Below are 22722 nucleotides of genomic sequence, written 5' to 3'. Positions count from 1 at the left end.
AAGAACCCTGAGACCGGGCGGGCATGGTGGCTCTCGCCTGTAATCCCAACACTTTGGGAGGCCAAGGCGGGTGGATCACGAGGTCAGGAGATCGAGAACATCCTGGCCAACACGGTGAAACCCCGCCTCTACTAAAAATACCAAAAAAAAAAAAAAAAAACAAAAAACCATGTGCGTGGTGGCACGTGCCTGTAGTCCCATCTACTCGGGAGGCTGAGGCAGAAGAATTGCTTGAACCCGAGAGGCAGAGGTTGCAGTGAGCCGAGATCGTGCCACTGCACTCCAGCCTGGCCAACAGTGAGACTGTCTCAAAAAAAAAAAAAGAACCCTGAAAAAAATTGCATTTACAGGGATTAACTGATTGGGTGAAGGTAAAGTGAACTGGAAAGATAGGAGAGGAATAGGAGCAAGACTTTTCACTCTATAACTTTCATTGCTGTTTCGGTTTTTGAATCATATGAATGTATTACTTATTCAAGAAAAGGTGAGCTAAAAGATGAAACGAACATTTTAGGCAATGAAAACTAGCTGAAGAAAGAGGGTTGTTCAATGAGTCCATAAAGTATGCAACAAACCTTGTCATGTTTCAAAGAATAGAAACACTGAATTATGTTACATGTATTAAAACATTTTACAGTTAAGTGTACATATTAAAAACAAGGGCAACCACCAAAACAACAGCAATGCAAACTGTAGTTTCTAAGCCAGTGTAGGGAACAAAAGGGAATATAGAAAGCATTATCAATCCTACAGAAGGAAGGAAAGGAAAAAGAAAGTTTAAAAAAATGGTAAAAAAGAAAATACGAAGCGAGATGGTAGAAAAAGCTCTCCAAATACGGCAATCATAATACATTTAAACATATGGAATCCATCAATTAAAAGACAATTATCAGAATAGATATGCACATGGCTATTTGTTGAAGCCTTATTTATAACAGCAATAGACTGGAAACAACTCAAATGTTCTCTTAATAGAGGTCTGGTATGTCCACAAAATGAGGTACTGTGCAGTTTTGAAAAGGAACAAAGAATATCTCTACGTTCTCTGCGGGAGCGATGCCCAAGATGTGTTGCTTGTTTTAAAGAAAGCAGGGTGGATAAAAGTGTGTATAATATCATACCAGCTACGTAAGGGAAGAGAAATAAATAAATAAATGTGTGTGTGTGTGTGTATATAATCCTATGTCTTCCTTTATATATATTTGTGTTTAAAAATACAATATATATTTGAATTTAAAAGGGAAAGATAAGCCACGATATAAAGAAAAGTGATTACCTATGGGGGTGGGAACAAATAGCATAAAGAAGCAGGGTGAAAAGCTAGTCTTCTTTGAGTATACCTCCTTCTGTAGAGTTGACTTTGGAACCATGTAAGCATATTACACAATTTTAACATACCTTTTTAGAAAAGCAATTCTAAAACAATAGTTAGGAAGGATAAATACGATCTAGTATTTGATAGCACAACAGAGTGACTATAGTTAATAATTTAATCGTACATTTTAAAATAACTAAAAGAATATAATTGGATTACTTGTAACATAAAAGATAAATGCTGGAGGTGATGTATACCCCATTGATACTGATATGATTATTATACTTTGTATGCCTGTATCACAATATCTCATATATCCCATAAATATATACACCTATTATGTAACCACAAAAATTAAAAATAAAATATTTTAAGTCAAAAGCAAAATGAAACAAATGAACCTGTGTATCCAGAAGCTAACATAATCACACCTAAAGTAACTTTAAAACACAACAACATTGATGTATATTCTAACAGGATACATCTTAAGGAAGGGACAAAAATATCTGCAAAAGAATCTTAAACTCTTTGTAGTAATCATATTTTTGGTGGCATAGCTGGTATTGTTACTCTGAAACTGTTATCTGTATATGGTAGGAAAACACAGATGAGTGAGATGATAACACAGATTGTTTGCTGTTGTCTTGAGAACTAGGATTTTATTTGTGGGAGAAAGACGATGCAGATTGTTGAGGTGAAGTAAAACTTCTTTAGCCTTGAATCTTGATTGGAAAGATCATAATGACCAGAGCCCAGATTTTTTCTCCAAACACCATTCCACAATAAAAGGAACCAGGGATCCTAGGAGAAATGCTGATGTCTAGTCTGGGGGCAGGAAATGGACGAGTAGAGCCTCCAATATCTTGGAGTCTCAGAAAGCAAGGAGGCTATCACAGACCAATAGGGTTCTGTCAAAAGGACACAGTAGCCAGGGTGTAGAGGCTCCCACTGGCCAAAGTCCTGCTGGACAATTTGAGCATCAATAAGGAGATTAACTAACGGATTGAAATACATCAAATGTTTAAACTTATATGCTTATGATAATACTGGGAAAAAATTGGTCACGTTTGAAAGATGATAGGGAACCAGCTCATTATTTTGGAAACCAATAAATAAAGGGAAAGAGTCAAGCATTTATCCTGCCTATCCTGTGCAAACTGTACTGGTAGGTTCCAAATAGCAGATGAAGGGAAGTTTTCTTTATTTAAAAAAAGTCAGCTAATAAATGAATATAGAATGATAGGATATCACTGTTCTGCAACTCTTAATGAATTAAGGGATCTAGCCATTAAGGGACAACCAGATATTATGTGTCTCCTGATGGGAGAACTCCATATACCCTATGAGCAGTCTAGCCAAGGTAACTGAGCCTGAATCTGATAAAGCCTCTAACGTAAAGCACCAATTTGTAGGAAATACAGAAGACAGAGAATATGTTAAATGGTTACCATAGGAACGAAATCCGCAAAGCTCAACTGGGGAAACCCTATAAGAGAAAAAACTTGATTTATTCATCACATTCCTAGGAAAAAAAGGAAAAATAAGAAGGGACCCCTAAGGCTCAAAAGACTTAGAGACTTAAGAAGCATGTGAATCAAATGTGATGCATGGACCTTATTGGTTCTTGATTCTGACAAACTAAACCTCTCTCTCTCTCTCTCTCTCTCTCACACACACACACACACACACACACACACACACATGCACATACACAAGCATTTATGAAACATTGGGAAATTTGAACAAAGAAAGGATATTTGATAATATTAAGAAATTGTATTTTAGGTGTAATCATGGGTGCATGGTTATATTTAATAAAGCTTTCTTAATTTTGTAGGTACATAATATTTATGGTTGTAAGAATATACAATCTGGGATTTGCTTCAGAATAATATGGGAAAGGAGAGGGTGAGAAGATATGGATGACGGAAACAAAATTAGACATGAGCTGACAATTGTTGAAGCAAGGTGGTAAGGTTCACTGTATTGTACATTATATTTTTGTAATGAAATCTTTAAAAAATTTTTCCATTTAATAGGTAGGTCACAAAGGAATACAAAAATAAGGATATAATTGATCAATAATATTAAGAGCTGGTCTGGGAAAAGACTAATAAAATAGACAAATTTCTTGGCATGTCCATGAAATACATCAAGAATACAAAAGGGGACATGATTCAGATTTAGAAGCAACTTAAGAACTACATGCAAAACCTCACACAACTTTATACTGACAAATTTTGACCTCCAGAGAATACTTTGCAATATCTGGAGGCATTTTCGTTGTCACAAATGGCAGGGGGCAGGGGAGGGTGGTGGGGCAGGGTGATACTGACATCTAGTTGGTAGAGGTCAAGGATGTTGCTAAACATTCTAGAATGCACAGGACGGCCTCCCACAACCAAGAATTAGCCAGCCCAAAACGTCAATAATTCTGAGATTGAGAAACCCTGAGCCAACTTAAATTGGCACGCTTCTAGGAAAATATTATCAAAACTGACCCAAGAAGTTGAAAATCTTGACAATAACCTCGACTCTCTATTGCATTATTCTCTGCCATAACCAGAGAAGAAATTGAAATGATTTTCAAAAATCTACCTGTTCTCAAAAAGGCAGCAAGTGAGTGAGTTCTACCAGATAAGTTTCACCAAGACTGCAAGTAACACATAATTTTCATTTCATCTGAACAGTTCCAAAGAAAAAGATGGGAAACTATCAAAGCCATTTTACAATCAGGCATAATGTTGATACTGAAATGAAACAAGGACTGGTAAAAATAGAAGGCTATAGGCTGACATAATTAAAAACAAAGGTTTGAAAATTATAAATAAAATATTACTAAATTGCCTCTAGTGTGTATTAAATCTAGTGTGTTTATCGTGATCAAGTGTGGTTTAGCTCAGGAATAAAAATAAGGAAACGTATCGATGTAATTTACACATTAGCCAAGTAAAGGAATAAAACCGTAGTTTTTTCCATGCATGCAGAAAAAGAATCCAATACAATTCAACATTCTTTCAAAATAATATTAATAGTAAAGTTTTAGGAAGCCAAGGAGAAAAAGAAACTATTTTAATGTGATAATGGTGTCTTCTGGAAACCTACTGCAGACCTATTTAATTGTGAAATATTACACCTAGTCCCATCAAAGTCAGGAGCAAGAAGTGATAACCACTATCCCCACTACAAGGGTCATTAAGATTTAAAAGACAAAAGCACAATTTTTACTCTTAGCAAATCATATGACTATCTAGAAAACCGAAAAGTATCACCTTCAAACCACTGGATTTAATACAAGAGTTTAACAGAGAGTGGATATTAAGTAAACGTACAAAAATAATTTCCCTATACACAATAATGATCAATTAAAATATAACAGCCGAAAAAATACCAAGAAATAAACTTAACCAAAAACTTCAAGACTTTTGTCATCGCGTCCGTGTGAAGAGACCACCAAACAGGGTTTGTGTGAGCAATAAAGCTTTTTAATCACCTGGGTGCAGGCGGGCTGAGTCAGCAAAGGGAGATAAGGGTGGGGCCCTTTTATAGGATTTGGGTAGGTAAAGGAAAATTACAGTCAAAAGGGGGTTGTTCTTTGGTGGGCAGGAGTGGGGGTCACAAGGTGCTCAGTGGGGGAGCTTTTTGAGCCAGGATGAGCCAGGAAAAGGAATTGCACAAGATAATGTCATCGCTTAAGGCAAGGACCAGCCATTTTCACTTCTTTTGTGGTGGAATGTCATCAGTTAAGGTGGGGCAGGGCATTTGCACTTCTTTTGTGATTCTTCAGTTACTTCAGGCCATCTGGGCATATACGTGCAAGTCACAGGGGATGCGATGGCTTGGCTTGGACTCAGAGGCCTGACAACTTTCTTGGAGAAAAATATAAAGTTTACCGAAAGAAATAAAACAAGCTCCGAATAAATAAATGTACATTTTTTTGTAGACAGGAAAGCAAAACACTGTCAATATGTCCATTCTCCCCAAACAAATCTACAAATTCAATGCAATCACAATAAAAATCAGAATTTTCGACTGGGCATGGTGGCTTTACACCTGTAATCTCAGCACTTTGAAAGTCTTAGGAGGGAGATCACTTGAGGCCAGGAGTTCAAGACCTGCCTGCACAATATACACCCCACCTCTACAAGAAAATGAAAAAATTAATGGAGCATGGTGTCATGCACCTGTAGTCCTAGATACTTGAGAGGCTGAGGCAGGAGGATTGCTTGAGCCCAAGAGTTCAAGGCTGCAGTGAGCTATAATTGTGCCACTGCACTCCAGCCTAGGTGACAGAGTGAGACCCGGACTCACCCAAAAGTAATTTCCTTAGAACCTGACCCGATGATTCTAAAATTCCAAAGTAGTACAATATTGGTGAAGGAATAGAAAAATAGATTGATGAAACAGACTTATGAGTATGCTCAAAGCAGCATTTCAAATCAAGGGAAAAGAATTACTCAGTAAATGGTGTTAGCATAACTGGCTAACCATTTAGGAAAATATTAAGCTAAATTTCTGTCTAGACCCATTTAGAAAAATACAGAGGAATTAAAAGTTACAGATAAAAAGCACAACAATAAAAATATGAGATAAATGATCATTTACTCATGATCTTGGGGCAAGAAGATTTTTATTTACTTATTTATTTAGAGAGAGAGAATCTCACTCTATCACCCAGGCTGGAGTGCAGTGGTATGATCTTGGTTCACTGCAACCTCTGCCTCCCGGATTCAAGTGATTCTTGTCCCTCAGTCTCCAGAGTAGCTGGGATTACAAATGTGCACCACCGTGCCTGGCTAATTTTTGTACTTTAGTAGAGACAGGGTTGACTTTATTCATTTCTGAGGGCTGCTGCAACACATTACCACAAACTGGGTGGCTTACAACAGAAAACTATTCTCTTACAGTCTGGAGGCCAGAAGTCCTAAATCAAGGTGTCAGCAGGATTGGTTCCTTCTGAAAGCACTGAGGGTCAATCCATTCCATGCCTTTTTCCTAGCTTCTGGTGGCTGCTGGCAATCCTGCGTGTTCTTTGGCTAGTAAATACATCGCTCCCATTTCTGCCTGAGTCTTCTCATCACTACCTTCTTCTTGTGTGTCATGTCCTCTTCCTATAAGGATGCTCATCATTAGATTTAGGGACCGGTTGGAAAATCTGACTGGATCTCATCTCCAGATCCTTAACTACAGCTGCAAAGACTCTTTTTCCATATAATATCACATTCACAGGTTCTAGGTGGACATATCCTTTGTGGGGGTGGAGGGCACTGTTCAACTCACTCCAAAGGCCTTTTAATTTAAGACAAAAGGGAAAAGATTCATAAATTTGACTTCATTCAAAATAAAAGCTATATGAAAAAAAGACATCATAAATAATGTTAATAGACAAATCACTTACAGGAAAACATGTGTGATATCTCTTTTACATTTATTTTAGAGAAAAGGTTAAAGTCCAGAATATATAAGTTGTAAAAATTGCTGTAACTCAAAAAGAAAAAGACAAACAATCCAATAGAGAAATGACCAAGTATACGAGCAGTTCTGTTAGGGAAGCAAGAGCCTAGGAGAGCCAGAGTAACACCATTTTAAGTTCAGCTTCATCTTGTGATGAATAAGGCCCATTCCTTGCCAGTCACGACCCACATTCATATTTACAGTTGAGGAAACAACCTAAAGACACTTACAAGGGGACACTCCTATAACAGCGGAAAGTCTCGATGTCCCAATATGTGGGGAAAAGAAAGAGAGATCAGACTGTTATTGTGTCTATGTAGAAAGAAGTAGACATAAGAGACTCCATTTTATTCTGTACTCAGAAATTCTTCTGCCTTGAGATGCTGTTAATCTGTAACCCTAGCCCCAACCCTGTGCTGGCAGAGACGTGTGCTGTGTTGACTCAAGGTTTAATGGATTTAGGGCTATGCAGGATGTGCTTTGTTAAAAAAGTGCTTGGAGGCAGTATACTTGTTAAAAGTCATCTCCATTCTCTAATCTCAAGTACCCAGGAACACAATATACTGCGGAAGGCTGCAGAGACCTCTGCCTAGGAAAGCCAGGTATTGACCAAGGTTTCTCCCCTTGTGATAGCCTGAGATATGGCCTCCTGGGAAGGGAAAGACCTGACAGTTCCCCAGCCTGACACCCATAAGGGGTCTGTCATGAGGAGGATTAGTGAAAGAGGAAGGCCTCTTTGCAGATGAAATAAGAGGAAGGCATCTGTCTCCTGCTTGTCCCTGGGCAATGGAATGTGTCTGTGTAAAACCCGATTGTATGTTCTATTTACTGAGATAGGAGAAAACCGCCTTAGGGCTGGAGATGAGACATGCTAGGGGCAATACTGATCTTTATTGCACTGAGATGTTTGTATAGGTGCACATCAAGGCACAGCACCTTTCCTTAAACTTATTTATGACACAGAGATCTTTGTTCACATGTTTTCCTGCTGACCCTCTCCCCACTATTACCCTATTGTCTTGCCGCATCCCCCTCTCTGAGATGGTAGAGATAATAATCAATAAATACTGAGGGAACTCACCAGATCAGTGCCGGAGAGGGTCCTCCTTATACTGAGCCCGGTCCCCTGGGCCCACTTTTCTTTCTCTATACTTTGTCTCTGTGTCTCTTTCCCACCTGAGGAGAAATGCCCACAGGTGTGGAGGGGCAGGCCACCCCTTCACCAATACCCATAACAATACACATTTTCAAGATAATTATAGTTATGCTTTGACGTCTTCACACACTAAAATGTCAAGGATAGTTTTCTTTAACTCAACAGAAGAATAAATTTTGTCATGCTGTCTGCTCACCCTCACATAGACACAGATTGGTTTAGTCTTTACGTGGACAAGACCGCTACATAAGAAAAACCTAAAACAGGCCGGGCGCGGTGGCTCACGCCTGTAATCCCAGCACTTTGGGAGGCCGAGGCGGGCGGATCACGAGGTCAGGAGATCGAGACCATCCTGGCTAACACGGTGAAACCCCGTCTCTACTAAAAATGCAAAAAATTAGCCGGGCGAGGCGGCGGGCGCCTGTAGTCCCAGCTACTCGGGAGGCTGAGGCAGGAGAATGGCGTGAACCCGGGAGGCGGAGCTTGCAGTGAGCCAAGATCGCGCCACTGCACTCCAGCCTGGGCGACTAAGGCGAAACCCTCGCCCAAAAAAAAAAAAAAAAAGAAAAACCTAAAACAAAGACAGTGCGTTCATCTGCCTGCTTTCTGAGGACACCCTACTCTGTAACAGAGTAGTTTCTAGTAAACTTGCTTCCTTCACTGTGCTCTGTGACTCACCTTGAATTCCTGCACGAGATCTGAGAACTCCCTCCTGGAGTCTGCATTGAGACCCCTTTCTGGTAACAGTTTTTAACTGGAAGAAGAAATAAAACGAACTAAATAAATAAACATAAATTAAACTAAAACAAACATTAGAAGATGATCAATGACATTAGTATTCAAGAAAATAAAAATTAAAAGATGCCCTATATTTATATCAAAATTTAAAATGCACATTTCCAAACACCTCTATGCATTCACAAGAAGACATATATGTATGTTTACTGAAGTACTGTTTTCAAGAGTTCTAATGGAGAAACAAACTAAATGCTTATCAATAAAGGAATGCCTATATAAATCATGGTGTATGAGGTAACTATCTATGTAATAACAGGACTAGATCTTCATGGTAGAATTTTGAGTGAATAAAGCAATATGCAAAATGTAGGTACAGTATAATACAGTTCATATTAAATGAATACACAGAAAACAGCACTACATATTTTATATACAGTTCTACATATATATGTAAATCCATAGAAATCTGGAAGGATACAAACCAACCTAATAATGGTGGTTACCTTTGGGAACGGAGATAAAGGGGACTGTGACAGAGGGTGATAGACATAGGGAACTTTAGTCTAATCTTCAACATTTCAAAATTTTTCATTGAGAATGCATTCATATGTTACCTGTATAATTTTTAAAAAATAATTCTTAAAGAGAGTGAATGGGAAATAATGAAAAGGAAATAGTGTATGGACTATTTTTTTTCAAGAAATTAAATAATAAAGGAATTATTTTTTATTATGATGAGAATAAGCAAACTGTAGAATATCTACTAGAAGGAAGATTAGTAGAGACATTAATGTAAAATGTAAAATGCTTATAATGTGAAGTTTTAAACTTTTTGAATTTTAAAAAATTGGTATGATGAAAAAATTTCAGTAATATAAGGGAGCAACAATAAAATTGTCTCAGGAACTTGGAAATACAATTTTATTTGAGAGTCACACTATAAAGTGAATGTATAATGAATCAGAGAAAAATCACCTTCACGAAACGTAATGCCTTCCACTGGCAAGTCTTGGCTATAAGTCATTTGATAATTTTGACATGTGTAAGGAAAGAATGTGTCAGTAAGCCATGGAAGTGTAGAAAAGGAGAATCAGTGAGGCCAACATGGACACAGCAGACTTGTCAGTTTCTCCATCTTTCCAACGGGATTAGCAATAGTGCCTACTTCATATAGTTAGCGTACAAAGCAAACAGCACCTGGTATTTGGTGAGGCTGCTCATTATTAAAGGGAGGAAATGTGGTGGTCAGGCCAATATAAACGGTGTCACAGTTCTAGTTCTCATTATCAACTAGCATCCTGGTTTTCATACGTCAGGTCCCGTGAGGTAATCAGCACGAGTCAGCCTCCTGACTCCGACTAGTTCTGGGATACTGAACAGATCCAGTTTCTGAGACTGCAAGACTGAAAGTCCAGCCTGGACCGAGGTTGAAAAAGCGCCAAGACAATGCCATCCAGCAAGACCTCTTGATAGCCAGCCAGTAGTCTTTTGTAGTGACACCCTACCTTTGCCATACCTAATCTACTCAAACTTCCAAACAGCTTGAAGGGGAGTGGGGAAGGTCTATGCAGAAGAAATAAAAGAGCTGGAAAAATAAATTAAAATATTAACAGGTGTTTGTGTGAAGGAATTATGGGTGACTTTAATATTTTCTTTGTTTTACTTTTCTATACTTTCCATGTTTTATTTAGTGTGTATTACTTTAATATTTAATATAACTATATTTAAGATTTAACATAAATATAAATATTTAATGTTTCGTAAACATGTTTAAATGATAGTGAAGCGAAGAAAAAGAGAGGCTCTAGCTCGAAGGGGCCACAAGGGTAGAGAAACGACTTCTGAGGCTACAGTTGAGGGGAAGATGTCAGCGAGTTAGGGGCAGAGCAGGGATGATCTAGATGCTAGTCCAAGTTCGAGACCAGTCTGGTCAACATTTATTCCCGTCTCTACTAAAAATACAAAAATTAGCGGGCGTGGAGGCAGGCGCCTGTAATCCCAGCTATTCGGGAGGCTGAGGCAGGAGAGAATAGCTTGAACCCGGGAGGCGGAGGTTGCAGTGAGTGGAGATCGCGTCACTGCACTCCAGCCTGCCCGACAGAGCGAGACTCCGTCTCAAAAAAATAAAAATAAAAAAAGATGCAAGTCCAAGATGCACTTGCTTTCTGTGGAAAGGCTTTTTCTTCCACCGTGCACCTAGATTTTGAAGTGGCTTGTTATTTTCCAGTTACTGCATTTGCGTGGCGAATGACTGCAATGGAAAGCATATGCTTGAGAATTCTAAGTGTGTCACGATATCTAACTGTATCACTGACTGGTTGTTGAACCTGAAAGTCCCAGATTTGAGTTCTTAAGCATTCCCTCCTTCCTCATGATCATTACCAAATTACTAGTCACCTCTTAGGTGCCTGCCTCTATGCTAAATTGGGCGGAGGTTTTGGGGAGGAATTGAGGGAGCTTATGAGGAGAGAAATAAAAAGATAAACGAAAATGCAAAGTCACCGTGGCCTGGATGAGGTGGCTAAGGAAGGCTTAGAACTTGAGGTCAATCGGTTTAATTCTCTTATCCCGCGATTCAGGGAATAGGTGGTACTTAAGCAGAAACTTGAAAGGTTTGCAAGGTTTGAATAAGCAGAGAGCAAGAGGTGGGGGTAGAGGGAGGGGCCGGAGATGAACGGAGCAAAGGCACTGGGGTCCCGGCCGGGCCGCCCCAATGGTTGCAGACTGATTCCACGAAGCCAGTAAGCAACGTTATCTGCAAGCTGCTGCCTTTTTTTGAAACGGAGTTTCACTCTTGTCTCCCAGGCTGGAGTGCAGTGGCACAATCTCGGCTCACTGCAACCTCCACCTCCCAGGTTCAAGCAATTATCCTACCTCAGTCTCCCGAGTAGCTGGGACTACAGGAGCACGCCACCACGCCCAGCTAATTTTTGTATTTGTATGGGGTGGGGGGAGGTTCTCCATGTTGGCCAGGCTGGTCTCGAACTCCTGACCTCAAGTGATCCGCCCGCCTCAGGCTCCCAAAGTGCTGAGATTACAGGAGTGAGCCACTGCACCCGGCCATTGCAAGCTGCTTTTATTATTTTATTTTTATTTATTTATTTTTTTGAGACGGAGTCTTACTCTGTCGCCCGGGCTAGTGTGCAGTGGCACGATCTCGGCTCACTGCAACCTCTGCCTCCTGGGTTCAAGCGATTCTCCCGCCTCAGCCTCCCGAGTATCTGGGATTACAGGCGCGCGCTACCATGCCGGACTAATTTTGTATTTCTAGTACAGATGGGGTTTCGCCATGGTGGCCAGGCTGGTCTCGAACTCCTGACCTCAGGTGATCCACCCGCCTCGGCCTCCCAAAGTGCTAGGATTACAGGAGTGAGCCACCGCGCGCGGCCTTCAAGCTTCTTACGCAGCCTTCCTTCTCCACTTTATTTTCAGCTGAATCTTTATTGCCTCAGCCTTGTGACCTGCGTGCGCACGAGGGAGCCATCCAAAGCAGTTATAGGATCTCTTTCAGCTCGAGTCCTGCCAACGCCGCCTTCCGGGCCCGCCAGCTCCCAGCTGTTCCCCGCCTGGGGCACTGGCTTCCTCAGAGCGCACCATTGCCTCCTCCCTCCCAAGCACGCAGACTCGCCAGTTACTAAGGAGTAAAGTACCCTAGGGAGTTCCTGTTTGATAGGTCTGGCTGGAAGTGAGGCGTGTAATCTGAGCTTTTAAAGTCAAAATCTAAAATACAATAACGACCCAGAAATCCAAGTCTTTACACCTGGAACACAAGCGTGTCTTTCAGTTTTGAAGTTTACTTTAGGTTCCTGTATAAAACTAGTCCTGTAGAAGAAAGAAGAGCCTCCTCAACATCCGGTGTGCACAGCAAGTGTGGAAAACTGAAATAGTCATCTGAGGTGTTTCGAAAATAAACCTCGGAAAGCACATTGCCTACGATGACACATTCTCGGCCCCGGGGCGGGCGAGCCCCCGGGTCGCAGCGCGCAGCTGCCAGAACCCGCCGCGCCCGCCCCGCCTACCGCTTTCGTCTCCCGCAAGGTGCAGGCGGCGCAGCGGTCGCTGACCTGTTGGCGGCGGCCGGGCGGGAGGCTGTGGGCCGCGGAGGTCTCCCGGGGTTGAGCGGAGGATGCAGGAGCCACGCGCGGAGGCCGGACGGGACTAACGGGGCAGGAGTGGCTACTGGGGCGCTGCGGTGGGGCTCTAGACCGTGGGAGGCCGGTGCTAGTGCTGGCGCGTGGTGGGCCCCGGAGGCCGCTGGAGTCCGGAGAGCTACGTGGAACCCGCAGCGCCAGGCCTGAGGGTGGGAGGGCTCTGCGGCGCCTGGCGTTCAGGCCTCCCACCACGAGGGTGGAGCAGCGTTGGATACTTGTTCCTTAGGGACCGAAGGCTCCGGTGGCACCCGGGCTGTTTCTCAGAGGACGATTAGTAACGTCTCGCCATGAGGAGCCGAAGTAACTCCGGGGTCCGGCTGGACGGCTATGCTCGGCTGGTGCAACAGACCATCCTGTGCCATCAGGTAAGTGCAGGGGTGTCCCTCGTAATCACCGAGCGAGAATGTAGCGTGTCATAACTTGGACGGAGACCTTGGATGAACTCCGTGTGTGTGTGTGTGTGTGTGTGTGTGTGTGAGAGAGAGACAGAGACCTTGCATGAACTCCACGTGAGTGTGTGTGTATCTGTATCTGTATCTGTAGCAGGTTCTCCCGCCCCCTCCGTGTGTGTGTGTGTGTGTGTGTGTGTCTGTAGCAGGTTCTCCCGCCCCCTAGCTGGGAAGGTGGTAAAGGACCCTGAAGGAAAGGTAGGTGTTGGACCAGGAACAGAGTCAGTCAGGCACCTTTAGCCAGGAGCCTCCAGTCACGGCTTCGCACCCTTCTCCAACTCCCCCCAGGCCATAGCAGGGTTCCAGGAGCAGAGTTGCAAGAAGTGTTGTCACTTGTTTATTGACATACAAACACACGCACCCAGGTTTGCGTGTCATCTCCTTCCCCTTCCCCCAAACAAAAGAGGGAAGGGAACATTTCCATTTTAAGACTAGACTATTGTGAAGGTCAGAGGCACTTTGTATAGACTGTTACATATTTTTTTTCTGCTCCTTTCTGCTGGTTTTTCATTGCTAGTTCACTAGTTCATTCTTTCTAACTAGAAAGTTAAAACTTTCTTTTAATAATACCCATTATAAATGCACTTAATACCTTTAATTGTGCCTTTAATAATACCCACATTTCAGACTTGAAAGGCTTCAGCCACTGCTTACCCCTTATGCAAGATAGCATTTGCAAAGGGCACAAAGTTTCAGTTATAAGATGAGTAAGTTCTGGGGATCTAATGTACAGCAGCATGGTGACTGTAGTTAATCATACTGTATTGTATACTTGAAATTTGCTAAGAGAGTAGATCTTAAGTATTCTCACCACACCAAAAAAAAGGTAACTGTGAGATGATAGATGTGTTAATAAATGTCATTGTGGTTATCATTTCTCAATGAATACATAAATCATCATGTTGTACTCCCTAAATATACACAATTTTTGATGTGTCAAATATAGCTCAGTAAAACTTGGGAGGGTGGGAAGATAGCATTTGCCTGCAATAGGTCAGAAGAAGAGGAGGTTATAAAACTCGAGTGGAGAAGTAGAAGAAAGACCAAAGTCCCTAAAAAACCCTTTTGGAAGATTCTGTTTCCTAATGTTAACACTGTATGGTTACCTTCCTGCCCTCTTTTTCTTGACCTTGCAGAATCCAGTGACTGGCTTGCTCCCAGCCAGCTATGATCAGAAAGATGCTTGGGTCCGAGATAACGTGTACAGCATCTTGGCTGTGTGGGGTTTGGGCCTGGCCTATCGGAAGAATGCAGACCGGGATGAGGATAAGGCAAAGGCCTATGAATTGGAGCAGGTACTCAAAATAAAAATACAAAGAGATCTGGAGCTGTGTGTGATTGGGGTTTGGGGGCAGAGTAGAGACTGAAGGAAGTGAAACCCACCAAAAGCTAAGATAACTGTATTTTGCCTTTCCCTCTTTCATCATCTTTCTGAAATTATATTCCAAAAAGCTTTCCTGTATTGCACTGAAATGGTATTCTTGCAGTGGAAACTTGAAACTTGCTGATTTGAGGGAGAGGGAACAGTCTGTTCTGTTACAGTGGAAAATCCTATCCTGGGATCTTTCCTAAAATGCATAACTCTCTAAGTAAATGTATCTTGTAGTCTCCACTGTATTCTCATTGAGAAAAACGTTTGGGGGCAGGTATCTACTATTTTACTTCATTTTTAAAAATTGTGGTATTTGTATGAGGGTAAATAACATAAATCAGCAAGCCTTCTGGACTAGACACAGTAAAGACTTTATTTGTTGATTTTTATAGCCGTGGCCACTGTTTCAGAGCCTGTTGCTTCCTCCCTCCCTCAACTCCTGGGCAAAATGAGGTCAAAGTCAGCAGATGCTGACTCTGTTGCTTCCTCCCTCCCTCAACTCCTGGGCAAAATGAGGTCAAAGTCAGCAAATGCCTTTAAGCCAACTTTTAAGGCACTTCCCCTCAGTAAACAAGCATCCTTTATAGAACTGTTGAGACACAAAGGGAGCTGCATCCTCTTCAATGACCAAGAAAATAATATTAAGAAAACAATATTCTGGGCTACCGCAGGAGTTGAAGTACTCTGTTGTCAGTTATAAGACGATGTGCATTCATTTCCGTTAGTGGGAAAAATTATCTCTATACCAGCCATTTTCTCCAGTGGTCTCTCTAACACTTAGGCAATCTGAGCTCCAATCTTCATCTATAAATCAGAATATTGATATTTGGTTTTTTTACAAGTATCAGTGTAATATGGGGTTGCACTGTGTTGTCCTTAGCAACAGCAGGCATTTATTCTTCATGCAAGCCATTGTTGAGAGATACATAGGTCCACCAAAAAAAAAGTTGTTCAAGTTTTTGCTCTAGACCAGGTAGTACAGATCATTATTTTTATGACTTTTTTTGTTGTTGTTGAAACGGAGTCTCACTCTGTCCCCAGGCTGGAGTGCAGTGGCGCGATCTTGGCTCACTGCAACCTCTGCCTCCCAGGTTCAAGCGATTCTCCTGCCTCAGCCTCCTGAGTAGCTAGGACTACAGGCGCGTGCCATCATGCCTGGCTAATTTTTTGTATTTTTAGTAGAGACGGGGTTTCACCATGTTAGCCAAGATGGTCTCAATCTCCTGACCTTGTGATCCACCCGCCTCGGCCTCCCAAAGTGCTAGGATTACAGGCATGAGCCACCGTGCCCAGCCTTTTATGACTTTTATAAAAATAATACCATTGTAGAAATTTGGAAAATATAGAGGAGTGTTTAAAAAAATTCATCTGTAATCCTGCCTACTCCCCTCCCCCAAATCCTACATGCTACTCAATGTTTTCTAGTTTGAGCTCAGTGTTTTGTTGCTATTTTTTACTAGAAATTAATATCAGTAGAATTGGAATTTCGTATCTGGTACAATTTGACCAATTTTTTCAATTCTATTAGAAGAAATCTCTTATCTCCCTGTAATGTTAACACTTTTTCTTATTTGGCCCAGTTATAAAGAATTTAACAGAGGAAGGGGGAAATAGTAGGGAAACATTGAATTACCCATTCTAAAATTTTAATGTTCCATTAAATAATTTTCAGCATAGCCAAAAAATACCTTTCATACCACCTTAATAGTAATTAGGAATGTTTCAAAACATTATAGCAATGGGAAACATCTTTCAAAAAGAAAAGATTTTGTGGGAATTTTTAAATTTCTATGAACTTTCATTATGAATTGCAACAGGTTTTTATTATTAGGTCTCAATTTTTTTCCTCAAACCTGATTCAGTGTTAATCAGGAACCAGAAAATCATCTCTGTAAAAGGCCAGATAGTAACTATTTTTATCACTAGGGTTGTAGGTCACATGTGGTCTCTATCCAACTACTCAGCTCTGTGATTGTGGTGCAAATACAGCCAGAGACAATGCAGTCATCCCTCAGTATATGTGTGGGATGGATTCCAGGACAGGCTGCTTATAACCAAATCTCTGCATACTCAAATTCTGCAGTCAGCCCTGTGGAACCCATCTATAAGAAAAGTCGGGCGGGCGCGGTGGCTGGGCCTGGCGCGGTGGCTCAAGCCTGTAATCCCAGCACTTTGGGAGGCCAAGACGGGCGGATCACGAGGTCAGGAGATCGAGACCATCCTGGCGAACATGGAGAAACCCCGTCTCTACTAAAAAATACAAAAAACTAGCCGGGCGAGGTGGCGGGTGCCTGTAGCCCCAGCTACTCAGGAGGCTAAGGCAGGAGAATGGCGTGAACCCGGGAGGCAGAGCTTGCAGTGAGCTGAGATACGGCCACTGCACTCCAGCTCGGGAGACACAGCGAGACTCCGTCTCAAAAAAAAAAAAAAAAAAAAAAAGAAAAGAAAAGTCAGCCTTCCATGTACATAGGTTTCTCATTCCTGAATACTGTATTTTTGATCTGCGTTTGGTTGGAAAAAAGCCACATATAAGTGGACCTGCACAGTTCAAACTTGTGTTGTTCAGGGGTCCCCTGTATATAAAGAATGAGTGTAGTTATGTTTAAATAAAACTTAATTTATAAAAATAGCAATGGGCTAGATTTATCCTTGATCTAGATGAGTGGTTCCAAACTCTGACTGTACTTTGGAATCACTTGGGAAGCTTTGGGAAGCTTTTTTTTTTTAGACTAAGTCTTGCTCTATTGCCCAGGTTGGGGTGCCATGGTGCGATCTCAGCTCACTGCAATCTCCGCCTCCCAGGTTCAAGCGATTTTCCTGCCTCAGCTCCACAGTAGCTGGGATCACAGGTGCGCGTCACCACTCCCGACTAATTTTTTTGTATTTTTAGTAGAGATGGGGTTTCACCATGTTGGCCAGCTTGGTCTTAAACTCCTGATCTCAAATGACCCACCCACTTCGGCCTCCTAAAGTGCTGGGATTACAGGTGCAAGCCAGCACACCCGCCTGGGAATCTTTTAAGAAACACCCTTACTACACCACAGCTTAGAAAATTTAAATATGAATCTCTGGAAGTGGAGCTCAGTAGCATCAATATTTTTTTAAAAACTACCTGGGTGATTCTAATGTATAGCCAGTGTTAAATAATGACTAGTTACGGCCAAAATATGAACATAGATTACATCCAATAAATTCATAGATTAAATTCCCACCTATTGCAACTTTCTATTACTGTGTGGATTTTTCCCAAAACATTGATTGTTAATTTCTACCCTTCCTTCCAATTCTTACCTTGGTTTCTTTCTGAGAAATAATATCAGAGAATTGAAGAGAATTCTGGATGAAAAAAGGACAAGGGTTTAGGCAACTGCTGCATCCTAGATTGAGAGTAGAATTATGCACATGAATGTTTTAACAAATGTCTTTCTCTCAGGCATATAGATACGGTCTCATACCCATAGAAATATAGGCAGACAAATAGGGATATCTCTTTGCATTCGTGGTACCATCAAATCTCAGCTTCATCTCTGGGCCTCACTCCAGTTCTGTGTGCTAAGGTGTGTTCTTTTTGTGTAGTGGTTCATCTTTTCTCATGACTTTAACTATTACCTTTATGAGAATGACTTTCAAGTCTTCATCTCTGACCTCACTTCAATTTTAAACCTAGGTTTTCATTTGTCACCTCATCAGTTGCATCTGCATATACTGTGGCTCCTCAAACTCAATGTGTCTGAAACCTCACCTTTCCAACTAAAGACAAACTACAAAACAATGGCAACTCATCAACAATCTCTTTTTCTGTTATTACTGTCTCCATTCTACCAACCACCCAGGCAATATTACTTGGAGTATTTCCCATAGTATTTTCTGTGGAATACTAGGCCAACTAAGTTTGGGACTATGTTAAACAGCAGGTGTCTTTACTCTGTAATTTCTCAGAGCCTTTGATGTACTAATGTGCATTTTTTGTCTAAGATGGTAGTGAATTTTATAACCTTTCCAAAATCTCTTGGACTAGCACTCTATAAAACAGTGCTTGAAGTGTGCTACTTAACCTTAGAATGATTTTTGACTTCTCCCTCTTACCTTTTGATACATGCACACCAAAATCTGTTGATTCATATAATTTCTCTTGAATCTATCCCCTCTTTTCTCTTCCCTTCTGCCTCAACCTTAGTCTAAGCCCTTATCCCCTAACCCTTCTGTGAAAACCACACTTAAATTATGTCATTTCCATCCTCGACAATCTTTCTGTGGCCCTCATTTCTCCACAAGTAAAGTCCAAACATTTTGGATTGATAGACAAGGCCCTCTATGGGTTGGTCCTAGCTTACTTTTTTCAATATTATATCACACTGGTGCCCTCCATTATACACCCAGTTCCAGCCAGGCTGATGTCTTTATTACTCCTCTAATAATCCCTTAATAAAAATACCTAACATTTGTATAAATACTTTCCATTGTACAATACACTTCCCCATAATTACCAGTATTTTATTCTCACAATACCCTGTGAATCAAGTATCATTATCCCCAATTTCCAAGTGAAGGGATTGAGGCCCAGAGATGAAGCTGGAATTTGATGGTACCATGAATGCAACCTGGGTCCTATGTCTTCAGAATCAGTATTGTTTGAATGTTTGCCTCCGTGGGAGCCTATAGACATAGCCACCTGCAAACATTTTTATGGGCTGCTTCTTCTACATGCCTGTTCCCTTTCAATCTAAACTAATATCCTTTGAAAGCCTAGCACCAATCCCACTTTTTCTGTGGTCCCTGTCCTTCCTCACAGACCACTCACTTGTACAGTGGTCACTTTCTCAGGAGTCCTTTCTTGGAACTTCTAGATCACTTGTCATCTGTGCCATTCAACATATATCTTCATTTTCTTAAATTTAAAAGACTATGTAATCATCACGTGCCAGGCCCTATAATAGATGTTAAAAAGAAAATGGGACAAAATGTTTATATGTAACCCTCAACTTTTTATTATGGAAAATTTCAAACTTAAAGTTGCAAGAATGGTAAAATAAACATTTGCATATACTCTATATAAATTTGCTAGTTGTTAACACTTTGTCATATTTGCATACCCACCCCTACACACACACACACACACACGTTTATTTGATAAGCCATTCGAGAGTTACTTGCAGACATGTGTTTGTTTTTTAATTCAACTTCCTTCATCCATTGACTTAAAGGTTTTCTGAACCTGGCCTCTGCCCCTTTTTCTCAGGGAGTTCATTATCTGATGGGGGAGACAGATATATAAGCAAGTAGTTACAGTACATTAAGATAGGTACTATAGGTACTGATTTATATATTTGAGATTACTAAGCTCTATGGGAACACACAGAGGTGGGAATGTCTAAACTTCTTTGGGAAAAGGCAAGGAAGACTTCAGAGAGGAGTTGTGTTTTAAAGGATAATTAGGAAATGCTGGGTGGACTATGCTGTAGTTAGTTTTTAAAACATATCTGTCCCATCTCCCTTGTCTTTATGTTCTACAAAACCTGATAGAGGTTCAATAAATATCTGATTGCACATATACCTGGGGGTAGAGAGAAAGAGGTACACAGATATGGTTGTGCAGTTATATATTCTTATAAAGTCAGTTCACAGATATATATAAATTTATGTCCTCCAAAAGAATAGGCAAGAGGGAGAGTCACTTGGTATGGGTAGAAGCCCTGGTGTATGAATGTACATGTATAATTAATAACATCTAGCACACCTGGATCAGAAAACAGTTAGTTTGGAGAACACAAAGTACAGATATCTCCCATCATTCCTACCTCCCCATGCTTCCTACTAATTTTATCTTGCCTTGGAAGTTAGAACTTGAGGATAAAAATGGCTGATAATGGCCACTAATTGAGATCCTCCACTGAATCCTTGATTCCCCAGGTTTGCTGTTTGAAGAAAATTTAGATGGGAGTAGTGGGGCTGGGTGGTAAAGGGAGTTGATGGGTTTGCAAGAGAAAAAGTGACTAAGGCAGTAAAATAGTGAAGAAGCCAATGACATGAGCCCAGGATTCTTACAGAATAATATAAATGCTGAGTTCTATATTGGTCAACTAGAGGCCGTCAATAGGTTTTTTAAAAATGAGTTCCTTTGGGCCATTGATTTAAAGACAAGACTGTTCAAGCCCCTCCCTCTGCTTCCCATTCTAATTCATCTACTGTTAGAAAAGACAGAATATGGTAGGAACCTTTGAGTATGTGGTGACATGTATCAGAATTGAATAAAGTTTCCCCACAGAGGAGGTAGTGTTAAATACTTTCCATAACAGGGTATATTAAAGAGATGGACTCTTTCATTAACATCAAAGTGATATAGATGTCTTCTTGTAGGGGTTACAATAAGTTTCCTTGCTTTATAATAAATGTTTCAGTCTTTAAAATGTGACAAGATCATGCACTGCCTATTCTTTCCCTCTTTTTAAAATTTCTTTTGATCTGTAAGGGGAGAGGACCGTTTATAGACAGAAATGACTTAAGAAAGGAGACTCTCCTACGGAAACCATTTTTATTTTTATTTTTCCCTCAATAAAAGGCTTCATAAAGAGTTGGAATTTAATCGGTACTTATCCTTATCATGACTATTGCTTGTAGTCCAATTTGAATACGTTTTGAAGAAATAACAGAATCATGTGGCTTCCAAGTAGATGAGTTTTCAGAGTTGTCCTGAAGTTGCCTCTGAGCCAGCATACCCTGGAGTAACCTGGTTGGATTTCTTTTGGACTGTGAAACAGAAAGCTTTTTGGAGAAATAGAGAAGCTGTTTGGTGCTATGTTCTTCCAAAACACATTGCCTACCCATGCCACGATTGATGGGCCCTTAGTGTCATGTAGTATATAGTTGGTGATCAGAATTTTGAGATGTTATGATTGGAAAACAAACTACTTTAAATTGTCAAGCCCTAATAAGAGAAATAGTGATGACTTGAAACTTAAGAATTTGTGACTTTATTTCAAGGAAAAAGGGTTGAGTCAAATGAACAGATCCCCTTCATACTTATTCTTAATTGAAATTCACTTTATTCTTTAGGGGACATGTCCAGATAAATATTTCTGTGGACTCTGGAAGATAAGTCTTGGCTAGTTTAGAAAAAATAAAAGCAATGTTGTAGTGAAGTCTTTCTAGGCCATAGGATGTATTTTAGAATATCCTCAGAGCCTTAGGATTTTTGAGCTGTCTTGCCCCTTTCTCCAGGTGGAATGTCCTCTAATAGGATGGTTGGCTTATTTTTACATAAACCAGTTGGAGCTTGGATGATTTTTTTGACTTGAAGGAATCATAAAGCTTAGCTTTTGATTCCACTTTTAGCTGTAATCTGCTCTTCTGTGTACCTATAAATGTCATGTAAATAGGAACACAGGATAGGGTTACTTGTTCTCAAAAGGTCATGTACCAACTGCAGTTGCTGAGTAAGTGTTCCTGTATCTAGGGATGTTTATAACTGTCTTGTTTCCATTTATTTCTGCAGAGTGTAGTGAAGCTGATGAGAGGACTACTGCACTGTATGATCAGACAGGTATGTTATTGGTAACACCCTCCTCTCCAATAAAAGCACATTGTAATAGTATCTCTACCCCTTAGGAAATGTTTATAGCTTATATTTTCTTTCAGTTTCACAAATAGTACACACTAATTTTAGAAAATTTGGAAAATTTGGAGAGGGAGAATGTCACCCATAATCTCACAATGTAATTACCACTGGAATGTTTCTTTCTAGTCTTTTTTCACCCTCTACAAATGATTTTCGATGTGTTTTATCATTACTGTACATTCAATTGTATATGTAGGGTAGAAAGATGATACAGGTCTAAAAACCCTCATTTGACCAGGCACTGGTGGCTCATGCCTGTAATCCCAGCATTCTGGGAGGCCAAAGCGGATGGATTGCTTGAGTCCAGAAGTTCAAGATCAGCCTGGGCAACATGGTGAAACGTCTCTACAAAAAATATAAAAATTAGGGCTGGGCATGGTGGCTCAAGCCTGTAATCCCAGCACTTTGGGAGGCCGAGACAGGCGGATCACGAGGTCAGGAGATCGAGACCATCCTGGCTAACACGGTGAAA

General features: G+C 40.8%; 1 protein-coding gene across 5 annotated transcripts in view; it reads left to right on the top strand.

Annotated features, from left to right (window-relative positions):
• The first annotated feature begins 12670 nt into the window (after positions 1-12670).
• The window catches only part of PHKA1 (phosphorylase kinase, alpha 1 (muscle)), a 129923-nt gene continuing 119871 nt past the window's right edge, over positions 12671-22722 (top strand). For all 5 annotated transcript variants that reach the window (XM_011998219.1, XM_011998218.1, XM_011998217.1 and 2 more), the window contains exons 1-3: positions 12671-13179; positions 14400-14558; positions 22128-22175. In XM_011998219.1, the coding sequence (XP_011853609.1) occupies positions 13102-13179; positions 14400-14558; positions 22128-22175 (285 nt within the window). In that variant the 5' untranslated portion in view covers positions 12671-13101. The remainder of the gene's footprint in view (positions 13180-14399; positions 14559-22127; positions 22176-22722) is intronic.

Source organism: Mandrillus leucophaeus, unplaced genomic scaffold (assembly GCF_000951045.1).
Source record: "Mandrillus leucophaeus isolate KB7577 unplaced genomic scaffold, Mleu.le_1.0 Scaffold561, whole genome shotgun sequence".
Taxonomy (NCBI): Eukaryota; Metazoa; Chordata; class Mammalia; order Primates; family Cercopithecidae; genus Mandrillus; species Mandrillus leucophaeus.
Note: the sequence above shows the minus strand (reverse complement) of the source record. Positions and strands in the feature narration are given on the sequence as shown.